The sequence below is a fragment of the Mercenaria mercenaria genome, chromosome 16 (assembly GCF_021730395.1).
Source record: "Mercenaria mercenaria strain notata chromosome 16, MADL_Memer_1, whole genome shotgun sequence".
NCBI lineage: Eukaryota > Metazoa > Mollusca > Bivalvia > Venerida > Veneridae > Mercenaria > Mercenaria mercenaria.
Window position 1 is genome coordinate 60,927,587 of NC_069376.1, and position 15,678 is coordinate 60,943,264.

The 15,678-nt window shown below is 34.8% G+C and overlaps 1 protein-coding gene across 2 annotated transcripts; it reads left to right on the top strand.

Annotated features, from left to right (window-relative positions):
• Positions 1-3,806: 3,806 nt before the first annotated feature.
• On the top strand, positions 3,807-15,413 carry LOC123540807 (galectin-4-like). 2 transcript variants are annotated; one of them, XM_045326104.2, is made up of 5 exons: positions 3,807-3,934; positions 13,140-13,238; positions 13,791-13,876; positions 14,462-14,657; positions 15,073-15,413. In XM_045326104.2, the coding sequence occupies exons 1-5, from the start codon at positions 3,911-3,913 to the stop codon at positions 15,181-15,183; spliced, it is 516 nt and encodes a 171-aa protein (XP_045182039.2). In that variant the 5' UTR covers positions 3,807-3,910; the 3' UTR covers positions 15,184-15,413. The 2 variants fall into 2 exon arrangements, with proteins under 2 accessions (XP_045182039.2, XP_045182042.1); XM_045326107.2 differs by having other exon boundaries at positions 3,820-3,934; positions 13,140-13,199.
• The last annotated feature ends 265 nt before the right edge of the window (positions 15,414-15,678 follow it).

The following is a 15,678-nucleotide window of genomic DNA, read 5'->3' on the forward strand; positions in this document are numbered from 1 at the left end:
AGTATTCGCGGCTATTTCGGGAATATTATTCTCCGACTGATAAAATGCCCGGAGGATTCCTGGTGCTCTGTTTCACAATATATGTAATTTCGGCACCCTGCAAAATAATATGCGGACACAATTTTCGCTTCCGGTTTCTTTATTGGGGGCAATGACCCCAGAGTTAACAAACCGTCTTTCAACTTTCTTGTCGAGCTTATGACCAACCTGACAACACAGAAAACAAGTTCCAGAGTATTTACCAAACGTAACTTTCATATTGCATTTTGCAATTATATTTTTGATCCAGACATGATTAAATAGATCTACACATTTTATATTAACAACAGTATGTGAAGAAAACTAAACTGCATTATAAATATAAATTATAATAGCTCTTCTTATGCGTAAGAATAATAAAGACGCTTGATTTGATCACGTGATCGATTCTAAAACCGACACTTGTTTTGATCATGTGACCTATTCTGAAATCCAATAACTAGTTTCAATACGCTCAAAAAATGTGTTCATGATTCTGCGTGAAAATAGCAACTACTATGGCATTGCAACGCCACTGATAAGCCGATAGATTATTGATTTTTTTCATCGCCGTGCCTCGACACTGTTGTGGATGTGTATTGAGAAACTTTATCAGTTTGCGGCGGTCAGTACCGTTTATCAGTAGACGAATCTATAAATATGCGGCAACATCCTACAGATCCCGATTCGCAATCTGTTAAAGTATCCTTTCTGTGCATGTGTTTTTTCTAAAATATTATTTCAGAAAATACAGCGCTGAAATGAAATACTTTTCGCATGTCTAAGAAAATATTTTCAAGAGATATGTTATTTATAAAAAATAATACTATATAAAATATAATAATAAAAAATAAAATAAGAAACAGTGTTTTACTTGAAATAGAATAGGTAGAAAAATCAATACTTATTCGTCAGTTTGAAGTTATGACTTATTTGGTTCGGGGGAAGATGGAGGGGTAATTAATTTGACAGTTTGATTTTTTGTAATTATTATCTAATCTAATAATCGTCAGTAGATTTTTCTCTCATTGTTCGAATTCGTAATATCAATTAGGAACAGATTACTTCTGTTTTACACCAACTATTAAGAACAGCTTCACAAACGAAAAAAACAGGGTAACAAACTATTATAACAAACAACTAATCGTATACAGTATACCATTAGTATAGAATTAGTAAAAATCTCATAATTTTATGCAAATGAGCTAATAGTATATTATAACAAACTACTATCAAGATACATGCACTATTACTAATCAAACTGTGTAATTAAAGGCATATTTATGTACTTGGTCGGACCGTCCTTATTCGTGATTTTATATTATGTATAATTATAGATTTTGATCTCGAAATCAACTGTAAATCGTTAATCAAAATGTCTTGTCCACAGAAGTTGCATAAAAATAAATTGAATTTCAAATAGTTACTACATGTAAAATTTAATACACAATTGCACAGTGCATATCCATATCGGCGGACCCTTTGCGAAATATGCTTTATCGGCGGTTTCTTGCGTCGGCACCGGCGATTCTTTGCTATGCTATAAACAGGTTGGCAGTTATAAAAAGTCAGATAAGCACACCAAATTAATTAAGCTATAATGTTTCCAAAAAGTCATTAGCCCTAGAGCCTCTCTGTGCGTAATGCAGAGAGCCTGCCTGTGCAAAAAGGAAGAAAAAAACTGGTATGCAGAGAGACTGCCGGTGCCACGACAAAACCGAAAGTAAGTGGTTTTCATTCTCGCATACCAGAGGTCTACCGTGGTTCCCCGGATAAACGTTCGTCCCGGGATTTTGACGAACATCTGATGGATGAGAATGGTGGTTTTAAAAAAAGATCCATTTACATTTCGGCCTATTTATCTTTATTATTTGGAAGAATATTGATAAATGAATACAAATAGTGTTCTTGATATGTATGATATCAAAGCAAAAACTGGTTAAAGACTGTGGAAAAAGTCGGGCTAGTGTTCCATGTCAGTACACCATCAATAAATTTCATCGAGTTGCGAGCAAAATCGTTGATAATTAAAAAGTAAAGTCACTATAAAACATAGAAAAGATAATCTTATGTTCCGTGCTCTACTTATTTTTGAGCAGCATTCCTATGATCATGGATGGCAGCTCGATATTTCGCCTCCCATACCTACCTGGGCACTGTTTATAGTAAAAAATAGCCGGTGCCGACGCAAAGAAACCGCCGATATAGCAGATTTCGCGTCGATATGAATATGTACTGTGAATTGGAGAGAGCTTCCTGAATATACGCTGGTCAAACTGGTATTTATCTGCAGGAAAATTATCGTTTAACGTAAAAAGTGCGCTAAATACTGTTATAACTGCGCGTACACACACGTTTTCATCATTTTTCAGACCGAGTAATTTTTGCTATGGGAGGTAATCCACCATTCCGCGATGATAACTTGCCACAGGTGCCCGTTATATTTTGGCCTCATTTTGTTGGTAATCATCCCTGCAGATGTACATTTATGTTACCAGTTTAATGTATTTCATCTATCTGAGGGTGCAAATATTTTCTGATGGTGATATTCGAAAGCAGAACCACCTGGGAAATCTTGTTATTTCCACGGGCGTTTCGTATCCTAATTTACTGGAACCTAACTGTATACGCCAGTTCGGTAGGTTCATTGATATGACGAATCACCGTTTTCATAGTGTTTAATGTATTTCTTATATTATGATAATGATAGTTTGAAATACAAGTGTATATTAAATAACCTAAAATTGAAACAGACAATGTTATTTTGGTCAACACACATACCAAACAATATGGATAATAACTAAAATGATGCTTATTAGTAACAAAAAACATTCCTGACTTTTTTAATTGATGAGTATTGTACACATTAGAAAACATAGTCTAGATTTTTTCAATGTCAGTTCACGGAAATCCTGTTCCTTTAAACTTTCACATATTTGAATATTTTGACTTTCTTTCCAAACTTTCATAAAGTGTTACAAAGTTTGCCTGTTTCTGTTAGACTGTCAAGAACACATGATGTCAGGACATAAAGTGCAAACAGAAGTATTGAAGAGATTGAAATACATTGTCTAGCTTTATCTATTTCATTTTATCAAACCTGGCAATAAAAGGTTTTTGTTTGTCGATGAACAACCACTATTGGGTAAGACTAGATTTTTTATCTTTACCTTCTGAACAAAATATAAAAGTGTATTGAACACAAAGTTAATAATTTTTATTGCTGTGCACTGTTAACTTGTGATCACTCCATTTCTTGCCACACGCAAGTGCATTACATAATGCCTGTATGTACTTCCCTGACATGAATGGGTTACATCAAGTCTTGAAACTGCAAAACATTGCCCCCATCAGTCCTCTCAGTACTTTGATTTAACATATGGTATACCGTTGCAGTATTTCAGTTATGTTACTGCGGTCAGTTAACCAACAAACAGTGTGTCTGGATTTTATACAAGCACTCTTCGCAAGTAACAGACAGCTGCTATGCAAAACACAGGGAGAACGGATGATTTGAGGCACGTCGTATCACATTGTCACGGAAAACTACACCTTGTCGCTCTCAATTCTTTTTCTTCTGTGCTAAGCAAAGACCATGAGCATCTGATTTATCAGGGGCCACGCCAATGGTCAGACCTATAATGGTCACAGGAGTGTTGTTTTTAATAAACAATGTCTTAATTATATGGTAGTTTTACCTTTTATTTATCTATTACTTTCATAACATATGTTTCATGATTTGTGTTTACGCGGAAAAATAAAACGAAGAAGGTTTAAGATTTCGACAGATAAGTGACTGATACAGCGGAAGAAAAGTTTATTTTTCAACCTTGTTGATTAATAGCCGTATTTAAGATTAAACTAGGATTTGTGTTTTCACAGAAAACGAAACATGGCTTACTCTGCAGGCAATCCGGTAATATATTCATCTTATTATTTTCCATTTGTAATGATTTATATCTAATTTCATTCGTTTAATATGCATCTTTTTAAATATAATTATAAAATAATATACAATATGAAACAGGCATATTTTTGTTAAAAACTATCGCAAATGTGTCTAAAACAGGTTAAACGTTCGTACGTTAATACGTTAAATACTCCCGGATCCTTCTATTTAGTACCCTAATACGTCCGCATTATAATGCATTGAATAGATCTTTTCTCACTGATTTGTTTTACTATTAAAGATTCATAATGCCGTTACTTGCAATATGGCTGCCACACTTTCCGTCACGAATACAAAAACTGTTAATTTGTTGTTTAATCCTATTTTCAGTAATTGTTTTGTCTATTATTGATCAAATAGTTGAATATTGATGAATACAGTAGAAGTTTATTTGAGTTTATTGTTTTGGCTACCTCCCTTTATGGCTGTAACGTTCATGTACAGTATTAAAAGCAGTTCCTTTTTGACAATGTACATGCGTATAGCATCTGTTGGGACAGCTATTTCATTTGGTTTTAATATTTAAAGCCTTATGGGACACTGTATGGTAACTACGACGGTAGCTTTGTGTTTGAATCTGTCAAATATGTCCGCTCAAATAAAACACACAGACAAAAATAACAGCAATAACAATTATGTGTGTTTTTTTTTTTAATTTTGTTACTAAACTCTGTTCAATAACCCTGCAAATGCCTAAAGAAGTAATCTCTGCACTGGAATCGCGATCTGAATGGTATTGAGTTTAAACTTGTCTTCTAAACTCATATAAATAGTTCAATTTCATGCCAAGCATTCTAAAATTTTGTTTTTATTGTAAATAAAACTATTTTGATTTAATCGTTTAGAATATACTTGATGATAATCTACGGTATAGGTAAGGTACATAACAGCTAAATATTCAATAGGACACAGCACTTTGAGTGTAGTAGAAACACGAATGAAACGGTTTGGATAAAAAAGGGTACACCGGTTCACATAACTGAGTCTCTTTGGATGTTTTCGTTTTAGACTTGCCAAATTTGTTTCCTGTTTGTGTCCTATAACATTTTTTCCATGCGGTCAAAGTGTTTCATTTTTGAAAGCGCCTGCTGCAGGGTATGCCTTTTAAAATGATTAAATGAAAAAGGTATGTGCTCGTTAGTTTTTTTGTTTGTTTGTTTGCTGTTGTTTTTTTTTTTTTTTTTTTTTTTGCTAAAAAACTTTGAAAATCGTAGTTAAATGCCGAAAAGCGCGACGTGTTAGATTGCAGAAACCGTGACGTTACAGTGTTAATTACGTGTAACAGAGTAACTTTCCTACATCTCGGTAGTGTTCTTATAATTATTCTAAACGGTGTGACAGAAAACTGATTTAGTATATTTTACTTAAAGTAGCCACACTGCTTATTAAAACGAGAAGCTTCGCATCTATGTGTAATAATGCACACGAAACAGTAATACACGGAAGGACTGGAAGAAAAGGATTTGTGATTTGCAGGAACATGATTCCGAATAACGACAGTTATGTCAGACGCTCCTGTTTAACAAACCACCATTTTTACTTAATGAAAATGGGTCTTTAAAAGATGTAAATGTCTGCCTCGCTCTGGAATGTGCAGATATGTATATTTTATATGACAGTCGTCAGACATAGTTAAGTTTATGAGTTTATGAATTGTGTTAAGAAGCAGCTTAGTATGTTTTAAATATTCATAGCTCAGTTAAACAGGTTGCTGATTCTTTATAATTGAGCCGCACTATTAGAAAACCAACATAGTGTAACTGCGACTAGCATGGATCCAGACCAGCCTGCGTATCCGCGCAGTCCGGTCAGGATCCAAACTGTTCGCTTTCAAACCCTATTGCAATTAGAAAAACCGGTTAGCGAACGGTATGGCTGGTCTGGATCCATGCTGGTCGCAAATGCACTATGTTGGTTTTCTCATGGTGCGGCTCATATTTCGTCGAGACCTGATTACTTGTATCAATAATGGAAGCTGAATCTCCTCACAGAGATGGTGTCATGATCAAGATGAGCTTTACTGAGTATTTGACCGCACCTCTCCCCTACCTCCGACAAAGTTGTGGGACGGTTATTTAGGAGTCAATTTGACGGTTGGTGTCTTGGCTCAAATATTGCGAAGCTTTGCTGATTTACGGCCCCTCATAGCAAAATAGTGTGTGGTAAACTACATAAACAATGGACTTGCACATTTTCTTGGAGTAAGGATCTGAAACTTTGTGAGCATGATTGCCAGCAACGGTACACATTCTGTTGTACATCCACTCGCGACAGTTATGGCCAGCAAGGGTAGAAGTGTGTAATATTTCATAATACATAATTATGATCTACATCCCATGCGACGTTGCGGCTAAGACATTTTTTATAAAAAAAAAAATTTACGTCTTTGTTTCTGTTTTTTTTTCATGGTAAAAAGTTGTAAAAGGCACATGGAATTACAAACAGTTCACGTGCTGATTAAATTCACAGACAGTTCGCGTGCTGGTAAGCTATAGGCCATAACGGAAAACATATATACCTCTTTGACATCGTCCCAGTAAATGTATAAAACACCACTAATTTGCTTGATCTCTTACATACTTGTGCCGCGTGTTAAATTACATTATCCATTTACATGTATTTCCTTGTGCATTTAATATGTGGAAGTTAATATACAATAAATACAGCACTGCTAACTGTAAACTTCAAATTATGTCCTTAATTGAAAAGTGCAAGATGAAAATAACTTGTTATGAGTAATGCGGTTAGCTATGTCATGTAGGTGTGTTCATGACTGAAGCAAGTGCCGATTAGAATGGAAACCTGTTACACTGGAATTCTGTATGTGTATTCATCCATACCAGTCCGTCAGCCCCTTTCTCCGTCTTTCCATCTGTTCATCCAAACTATCTGTTCGGCTGTCCATCCTTCTTTTTCTCCATCAATCCATATATCACTCAAAGACTGCCCCAGATTAATAATATATGTCATGAGTTTACGAATCTGATCCCGAGGGAACCTGCGCATAAAAGCTTTTTTATTCTGAAGGATATCTTTTCATATAATAGAATAAAAAAAAGTAGAAATACCTCCGTTGTAGCACTCTTTCTGTAGCAGAGTATGTACATAAAGAGTGGGAAATTAACGTCTGTAAGCAAAAATGACGTCATAACGTTTCAGTGACGCACAATTTCCACTTTAGTTTTATCGTTTATAGCGTAACGAATGTTCTTACCGTAAATTCTAATATGCTTTTCTTTGTTAAAACACTATTACGCTACAATGACGTCTCGTTAACGTGCGGTGACCTCAATGTTTTTGTTGCGACCAAGATGATTTATTGCAAAACCATGTTTTAACACAATACACTTGGGCGGTTATACGTCGTATAAATAATTTCACCCGGGCTGCGCCCTCGTTAGATTATTACGCCCGACATATAACCGTCCATCGTGCATAGTGTTAAAACACTCTTTTGCTATAGATTATTTCTTAAATAACGTATTTTGAATCAACGAAAGACTAGAAACTAACAAGATATTAGATTTTTTTTCGTATTTTACAAAAACAATATATAATGAGTGCATGAATCGTCAGTTGTCATTAATAGCACGAGAGTCATCTGGCAAAGGGTTTTGGGGGTGGGGGGGGGGGGGGGGGGGGGGGGGTATTGTGAGGGGCAGACGGGTTTTGCCGGCATAGAGAAAGGGTCAGTCCGGTGTGCAAGAATTATATACTTACTGGATGATTCAATTGTGTTCTAGGATTAATTTAACGATTAAATGTACATGTCTAGATCGTTTGGTAAATTGTAGTTGTGAATGTCAATATTATTATCTGTATGCAGACTCTACATTAAGTAGTAATATTATTTTAATATGTTTAATGTGTGAATTTTCATCCCATTTTAAATTGAAATAAAAGAATAAACTCTAAGAAACTGCCGAAATAGTAGATGTTTTAAATAAATAAATTTTGATAACCTTTGTATTACACCTTTCTTTTGCCTACAATGAAAAAATCAATTACCCAAGAAAAAGATATTTTGAATATTAGAAACATTTTCAACCTTTTTGACACGTGACCAAGCGAAAGTGACTGTCAGGTCATGTGATTGCGCTGATATTTTGAATGTCATATAAGGGCATTTAACTGCTTCAATTTCTTAGCTATATGATTGCCACCCCCACTCCACCCCCCCTCCCCCCCCCCCCACCCCCCCCCTCCCACCCCCACCCCCTGTACACAAATAGTAGTGACGTCACTACTCAATGTGTACACAGGTGATTTCCGCGCTAAAGATGAAACTGTTAAATTGAATGAATTAAAAACATTCTTTAACATTTTCATGTACTAAATTTTGTTTGGTATAATAGAATCAATATCATATAACAGCGTGTGTGACATTGATATTTTCAACCCTCGAAACAGAATGTCACCACTCGCCTTCCTCCTCGGGTGACATTCTATCTCCAGGATGACAATATCAATGTCACAATGATAAAATCCCATTACCCGAGAAAGAGATATTTTGACTACCAAAAACATTTACAACCTCTTTGTCACGTGACCAAGCGAAAAGTGACTGTCAGGTCATGTGACCGCGCTGATATTTTTAATGTCATATAAGGGCAATTAACTGCTTCAATATTTTAGCCAAATGATTGCCTCCCTTGTACACATATGGTATCGACGTCACTTTCCAATATGTACATAGGCGATTACCGCGCTAAAGATGAAACTGACGAATTTAATGAATTAAACACATTTTATGTACTAAATTCTGTTCGGTATAATAAAATAAATATCATATGGCAGCGTGTGTGACATTGATATTGTCATCTCTCGAAACAGAATGTCGCCTCGGGTGACATTCTGCCCTCGGGCTGACAATATCAATGTCACAGACTCTACCATATGATATTTGTATATTATAAGTTGTTGTTGTTACCCGTTTATATGTATAATAGCAGAGCTACCGTCGCCGCGAAGCGGCGCCGACAGCGTCGCATTACGGTTAGACGTGTGAAAAACAAAATGAATAAAACTGTGTATAGAATTACTATGAGTTGAAAATCCGTGGTAAGTTTTTGGAATCGGTGTTGTTCGGGTTTCTTCCAGTATGCAATGCTCATAGTAATTAATCAGTAAGACGTCACTAGACGCTTGCTGTTTACGGTTGACAAAAGCGTTTCGCTTACTGCTTTTGAACGTTGAATAAAAATGTAAATGAGCGCCTGATAATAAGAATTTATTGCTAAATACATTTTTTACAAAGAAAGAAAGGTAAAATACAATATTTTCAATGCGAAACGATTTTCGTCACGCTGCCATAACTGAAATTTATTATATATACTTATATTTGTGTTGTTGACGTCGTACTTCCACATTGGTGCAGTGGCTAGCGAGGTTGCGTTGAAGTGCAAAGGTCGGGAGTTCGATTCTCACCAAAAGCATCTTTTTTTAATTTCTTTTTTATTTCATTTTTTTTTTCTTTCTCCTTTTTTTATATTTATTATGGGTTTTGAAAGTATTGTAAAAAATAGTCATTCATGTGTTTTGTTGGTGATGTCAGGTTCCATTGTAGACCTGTCTGTACAGTAGCAAGTCAGTAGATAAAACTTTTTTTAAAAAAAGAGGTTTTTGGATCAAAATTTATAGGTCAGTCTTAAAATTTTAATAGATCTTAAAGAACATAAACTTCCTAAAACGGGTCCATAATTCCAGATGATTCCAGCAGCACTCCTTTAATTTTCAAAGGGCACTGGTGATTTTTCAAGGGAGCTCTGCCTTCTAGGTAGCACCTAAGTTCATATTATATAATGATTATGTCTCATGTCTAAAAATATGCAACTGGAAAACTTTATCACATTAGTCCTAATGATTTTTTTTAAAAATGAAGTCATCATATTAGGGGAAAACAGTGGTTTTACTTTTAACCGGAAAGAAATTGTCCTAATACCCCAGCCACACATACGGCGCGGATAGCTATGTCTAGCCACGGATAGAAACGTAGTAATCCGTATCGATCCGTATCGGTCCGTACCTGAGCCGTACCTTAAAGTAGTAATCCGTTTCAATTCGTACCAATCCGTACGGCTCAGGTACGGATCGGTACGGATTACTACGTTTCTATCCGTAGCTAGACGTAGCTATTCGCGCCGTATGTGTGACTGGGGTATAAAGCAAACACAGTGGCTAAAAAAAGGCTGGTGTTTAGTTGAAGAATATATCATATATAAGTCGAACAAGTTTAAAGCTGTAGTTACCCCGTTTATTGTTACAGTCTACGCTTGCTAAATATATTGTAATGTCGTGTCTTGTAACGGTCTTTCATGAAACGGCGTGATACAATGTCCTCAAAAACATCGCGCTTTTTAACTACGATTGTCAAAGTTTTCAAAGTTTATTTAACAAAAACAAAAAAAAAGAAATGAAGCACTTTGACTGCAAGGAAAAAAAGTTATAGGACAAAATGCATAAATTTCCACTTACAAATGTTATAAAGAATTCGGCGTCATAAAATCGGCGGTCTTATAATGCACTAAATACACTTAGATTTTGTCACATATATTGTAACAGACATTTCAATGCACTATCGAACGCCAAAATATTAGTAAAATCATGACAAAAAAAAAAAAGAAAAACGAGCAATGGACGTGAAAATTAGGGGATCACCAGGTGGTGCCTTAAACGTGAACGCAAAAGCGTCAGATCCAAAAAAAAAAAAAAATACAAATATTCTGAAAATATAGAGTTTGATCTATAACTGAGCCAAATTTCACACTTTTCCGTCAAACTTTTTATTCCGGTCCCACTGGGGGCAGACGCGTGTAACGTTAAAAATGAAGTCATAATATTACGGGAAAACAGTGGTTTAACATTTAACCGGAAAGAAATTGTCCTAAAGCAAACACAGTGGCTAAAAAAAGGCTGGTGTTTAGTTGAAAAATATATCATATATAAGTCGAACAAGTTTAAAGCTGTAGTTACCCCGTTTATTGTAACAGAGTTTGATCTATAACTGAGCCAAATTTCACACTTTTCCGTCAAACTTTTTATGTTCCTCAATGAAAGCGTGTTTACATTCTTGCCTCCAACTGACCGGTGAGTATAATTAACACGGAATACACTGCGTAAATGTAGGAAATTTTATATAGTTTTAAACTTAGAATAAAGATTATGCAAATGCATAGTTGTTTTATGTGTTTCAATTTTCATGAAATGATGCATTGTTTTGATAATTTGATAATCAAGACCTAAACCTATAAATATACACATGAAATGTAATTGTAATGCTATTGTTTTCCACTAATAAGATCCAAAACATAAATTATCATTGATTAACGAATGGTTTTAAAAGACTTGGTTGCAATGCCTGGATTAAGGAAAAACACTGAGTAAGTTTCTAAACTAAATCGATAAAAGTGTTTGTGTTTCTAACAGAGAATGTGTGCATTTTTTACTGAAGACAATTTAATAATGTCAATTCCAATTATCGCGTGTTGACCGGTGTCTAGTCGATCGGCGTCGTCTGCATTTACTCGTAAAAACTATGGAACGCTGCAACTGTCTACTGTCGGGACATTTCATATCATATATTACCATATCAGATTGTGGTCTTTACTTGCCAAAACAGTGTTTTATTATGTTAGAAAATATGTTATCATGTCAAAGTATGGTGTTAATTTGTCAAAACAGTGTCTTATTATGTTACCTAGTCATGTTATCTTCTCAGAGTGTGTTGTTAACCTGTCAAAACAGTGTCTTATTACGTTAAAAACTATGATATCATGTTAAAATGAGATGTCAACTTGTCCAAATAGTGTCTTAATATGTCAAAAGCCATGTTAATATATCAAAGTACAATATGATCTTGTTACTATGTTTAAAAACCTAGTCAAGATCAAATGACACTTTAACAAAATAACATAGCTTTGTGACATATTAAGACACTGTTTGGACAAGTTAACATTGCATTCTGACATGATGATAGCATGAAATTTCCCGACATAATACAGGCGCGGTGTTCCACAAAGAACATTTATCTCTTTTCGTTCTCCATTTTAAATCATGCCTCAGTTAATTAACTGCTTGGTTTTTATCGTGTGTATATAACTTGCAATGGACTGATTAAGTTTTGCAATTTATTAACAGAAGATAAAAGGTAAGGGTAGATTTCTCGGAAGCACAGAGCACCACAAACACAGCTAAAGAGCCACCGCATTTGCAAAGTAGGCCCTCAACAAAATGAAGCTTGAACAGACTTTTCACTGCCGCTGAAGTTGGAACTGATAGCTTTCCAGTTTAAATCATTCATTAATTGTTGATGTCATATCACGGCCAAGTCATTTAAACGTCCTTTGTTTATATTGTACTTTCGACGCAGTGAGTGTCTTGAACATGTATGACAATTTTCCTCTGGATGGACCGCTGCACTGTGATATAACGCATCATTTTCTCCACCAAATGAAAGGCGGCAGTATGGACATACAAAATGTTCATTTCCTGAATCTGTACAAGACTTCGTTGATAAATACGCACAAAAAATTTGACTTCGTTGGAAAACATACATACTGTCTGTGCGATACGCGCACAGAATAAACTGTGAAAAATTCTTTTGTATGTTATTTCTATCAGAAACAAAGGAAAACAAAACGTTTGTTCTTTCTAAGTCACGACATTTATTCAAGATATCCCTATCATTATTTTTTTCTTTGTACAGTTAGTATGCATATGAAATTATTCAAGAAAGCAAAAGCGCGTACTTCCATGACATAAACTGCACTAAAACATAAAGTGTAACAACAAGAGCCGTTTGTGTTATAGAAAATAACATTTACCACCGTGTAACTGCTATTTGATCTCCATGACAAGTAGTAAAGTCCAAGGAAAACACAAAAATGTATCCAAAACGTGGTCAACATAGTGTTCACTTGAAGGAATGTAAACACGCTTTCATTGAGGAACATACACGTGCTGTTTTTGAGAAACACTACGTTACACGCGTCAGCCTCAGGAGTCCAGTGGGTCCTAAGGTGTGCACACATATCCTGAAAATATGCCACCATAAGAACCATAAACAATAAACCGTTATGCGCAGTCCCAGTTGGCTGTAAGACCTGTCTAGCCTCAACCCAATCTTACTATTGGCTAAGTATATTTGAAGTATATATTTTTACATTCTTTATAGAATCAACTATCAAAAGCGTCTGGTGGTCAACACTTCGTTAGCACAGCAATTTACAATCCTGTACGTTTTATATATTCTATTATACATGGACAGGGCATGGTAATCTATTTTGTTTCGATAGGAAAATTAAATATCATTTTTTGTCATTATAAGTTTATAAATAAATAGATTTAAAGTTATCAGATTTCCATTACTTTTCTATTTTATAATTTTGGTAAAATGCTAATAAAGCTACAGCTCGGCATTGGAGGACAGTGTTAAATTGAAACATTTTCCACCGAAATTGGATTGATTGTTTATTTATATCAATTGTTTGTTTTACATTGACTGTTTATTTTATATTCTAATATGCTTTTCTCTGTTAAAACACTCTTACGCTAGAATGAAGTTTTGTTGCGACCAGAAGAGCGCTACTATATTTTATCTCCTGTTTTAAATTAAGGGCATATTAGAATCGAAATAATTTATACCAAAACCGTATTTTAACACAATACACTCGGGCGGTAATACGTCGTACAAATAATTGCAATCGGGCAACGCCCTCTTGAAGTTATTCCGCCCGACGTATAACCGCCCATCGTGCATAAATAAGTGTTAAAACACTCTTTTGCTATAAATTATTTCTTAATTGATTGTTATTGTACATTGTAGGCAGTACCTTTCGTACATAAGTTATCGTCTGTTGAAACAGGAAACATGTTTTATATCAGCGGAATACCTTCCAAGAATGCGGGACGGTAATTGTCATGTTTATTCTATATCATTGGTCTAACATTGTTCAATGATTAAAAAGGAAAAGTCGTACTGACTCGTAGGTGGAGCCAAGCATTACATATTGAGATCCAGTTGTGACGCCATGGCATTTTAACGTCAGTACAATGTGAGGTCGTATTTATTGCAAAAAATGACCAACCGCTTTTTAAATTAATTAACCTTCAAAATACTGTATTAATTAATAAAACAAGTGTTGCCTATTATTCAGGTCAATATAAGGATTTGTTGACCTAAAAGGTGATATCAAGCTAAGTTAAGGCTACACCCTCGGTCGATATCACTTTTTACAGGTTGATAAATCCTCATATCAACCACACTAAAAGGTAAAATTGTACAATATTGCATTATCTCATTTTGCAAGGAGTTTTGATAGTTACAAGAACCATATTCGTGTAAAACTTCATTGAAGTATGCTATATGTTATCATAAAACTATTACAGAAAATTCAAGAATTACATTTTTAATCAAGGTATGAATTTTATTCATACTTCCAACGTCAATGAATATGACACAGTGTTTATCGCAGCTGTATTTTGATATCATTATAGATTTAGAGTCATTTTTGGGAATGGACAAGACAAAATTTTTCGTATTGCCGCCAGGCTGGACAACGGTGTAATTGCCAGGAACACATTCCGCAACGGTGGATGGAAAAAAGAGGAAAATGCACTGAATGGAGTGTTTCCTTTTCAAGCAGATGAATTCTTTGATATGAACATTCTTGTTCAGTCGTCCGGCTTTAAGGTAACTCTTTATTAAACTAACTGAGACCTAGACACAAAACTAGTAATAAGACCTCCATCGAATTAAATATAAAATGTACTCAATCTCATTTAAACACAGTTTCCTATAAATTAGACACTAGTAACTGATGCAAGAAGGATATAATAATTTTGAAACGTGTCTCAATGCTTTTATGATGATCGGTCATTATTGATTTTGTTCGTTTTTACTACATGTATATGGAAAAGAGCAAAAATGTTTCATGCACAAGGAATCTATAGATACTTGTATAATAAAAACCATGAAAATAAAAATGAATATGAATTTAACCTCTTCTTTCTTTTCTTAAGGTTTGGTTTTCTCTGACATAAACACATAAACGGAATGCTTCAATTTCAAAATTCGAAAGACCGACGTTTGAATTTTCTGTTTGCAGGTAGCAATAAACAATCAACCTTCGTTCGACTTTGCACACAGAATACCTTTCCATCGCATCGACACTTTGCGTATAAATGGAGATGTTCGTCTTTGTAAGGTCCAAGTTTAAATATCAGAATTTTTACAGAATCATAAACAAAAGACGATATTTTTGCATAAGAATTTTTTAATTGATCTTTAATCGTTTACTTAATTGGTTTTCATGTTCATATTATTTGACTTAAAAATAGTATATCGTTTCATGTAGCAAATGTTTACTTTCATATAGTTACATTTCAATGTAGAAAAAAACGTACCTTTATTGCTGAAAATAAGAGTACAATAAATGTATTTTTTGTTGTTTTTAGTTTCTTTTGGATTAGAAGTCGCATCGACACAATTGTAGGTCATATTTTAACTTTTTAGCTTTGATGATGGAGGAACCTCCGTGCCCAATTTATCACGGGCGAGCACCTGTATAGAACCACCGGCAATCCGTAAGCCAGCCTGATGGCTTCCTCACATGGAGAGATAAATGTAATTGATCTAACATACCAGACCTGAAACAATAATCATTACTACCTTGTTCACCACAAAGAATGGCTATCAATTTATCTAATAAGTT

Coding starts and splice junctions, on each gene's coding strand:
- LOC123540807 (XM_045326104.2), top strand. CDS start 3,911: ATGGCTTACTCTGCAGGCAATCCG. Junction 13,877..14,461: donor CCTTCCAAGAATGCGGGACG/GTAATTGTCATG, acceptor ATATCATTATAG/ATTTAGAGTCATTTTTGGGA. Junction 14,658..15,072: donor TTCAGTCGTCCGGCTTTAAG/GTAACTCTTTAT, acceptor TTCTGTTTGCAG/GTAGCAATAAACAATCAACC.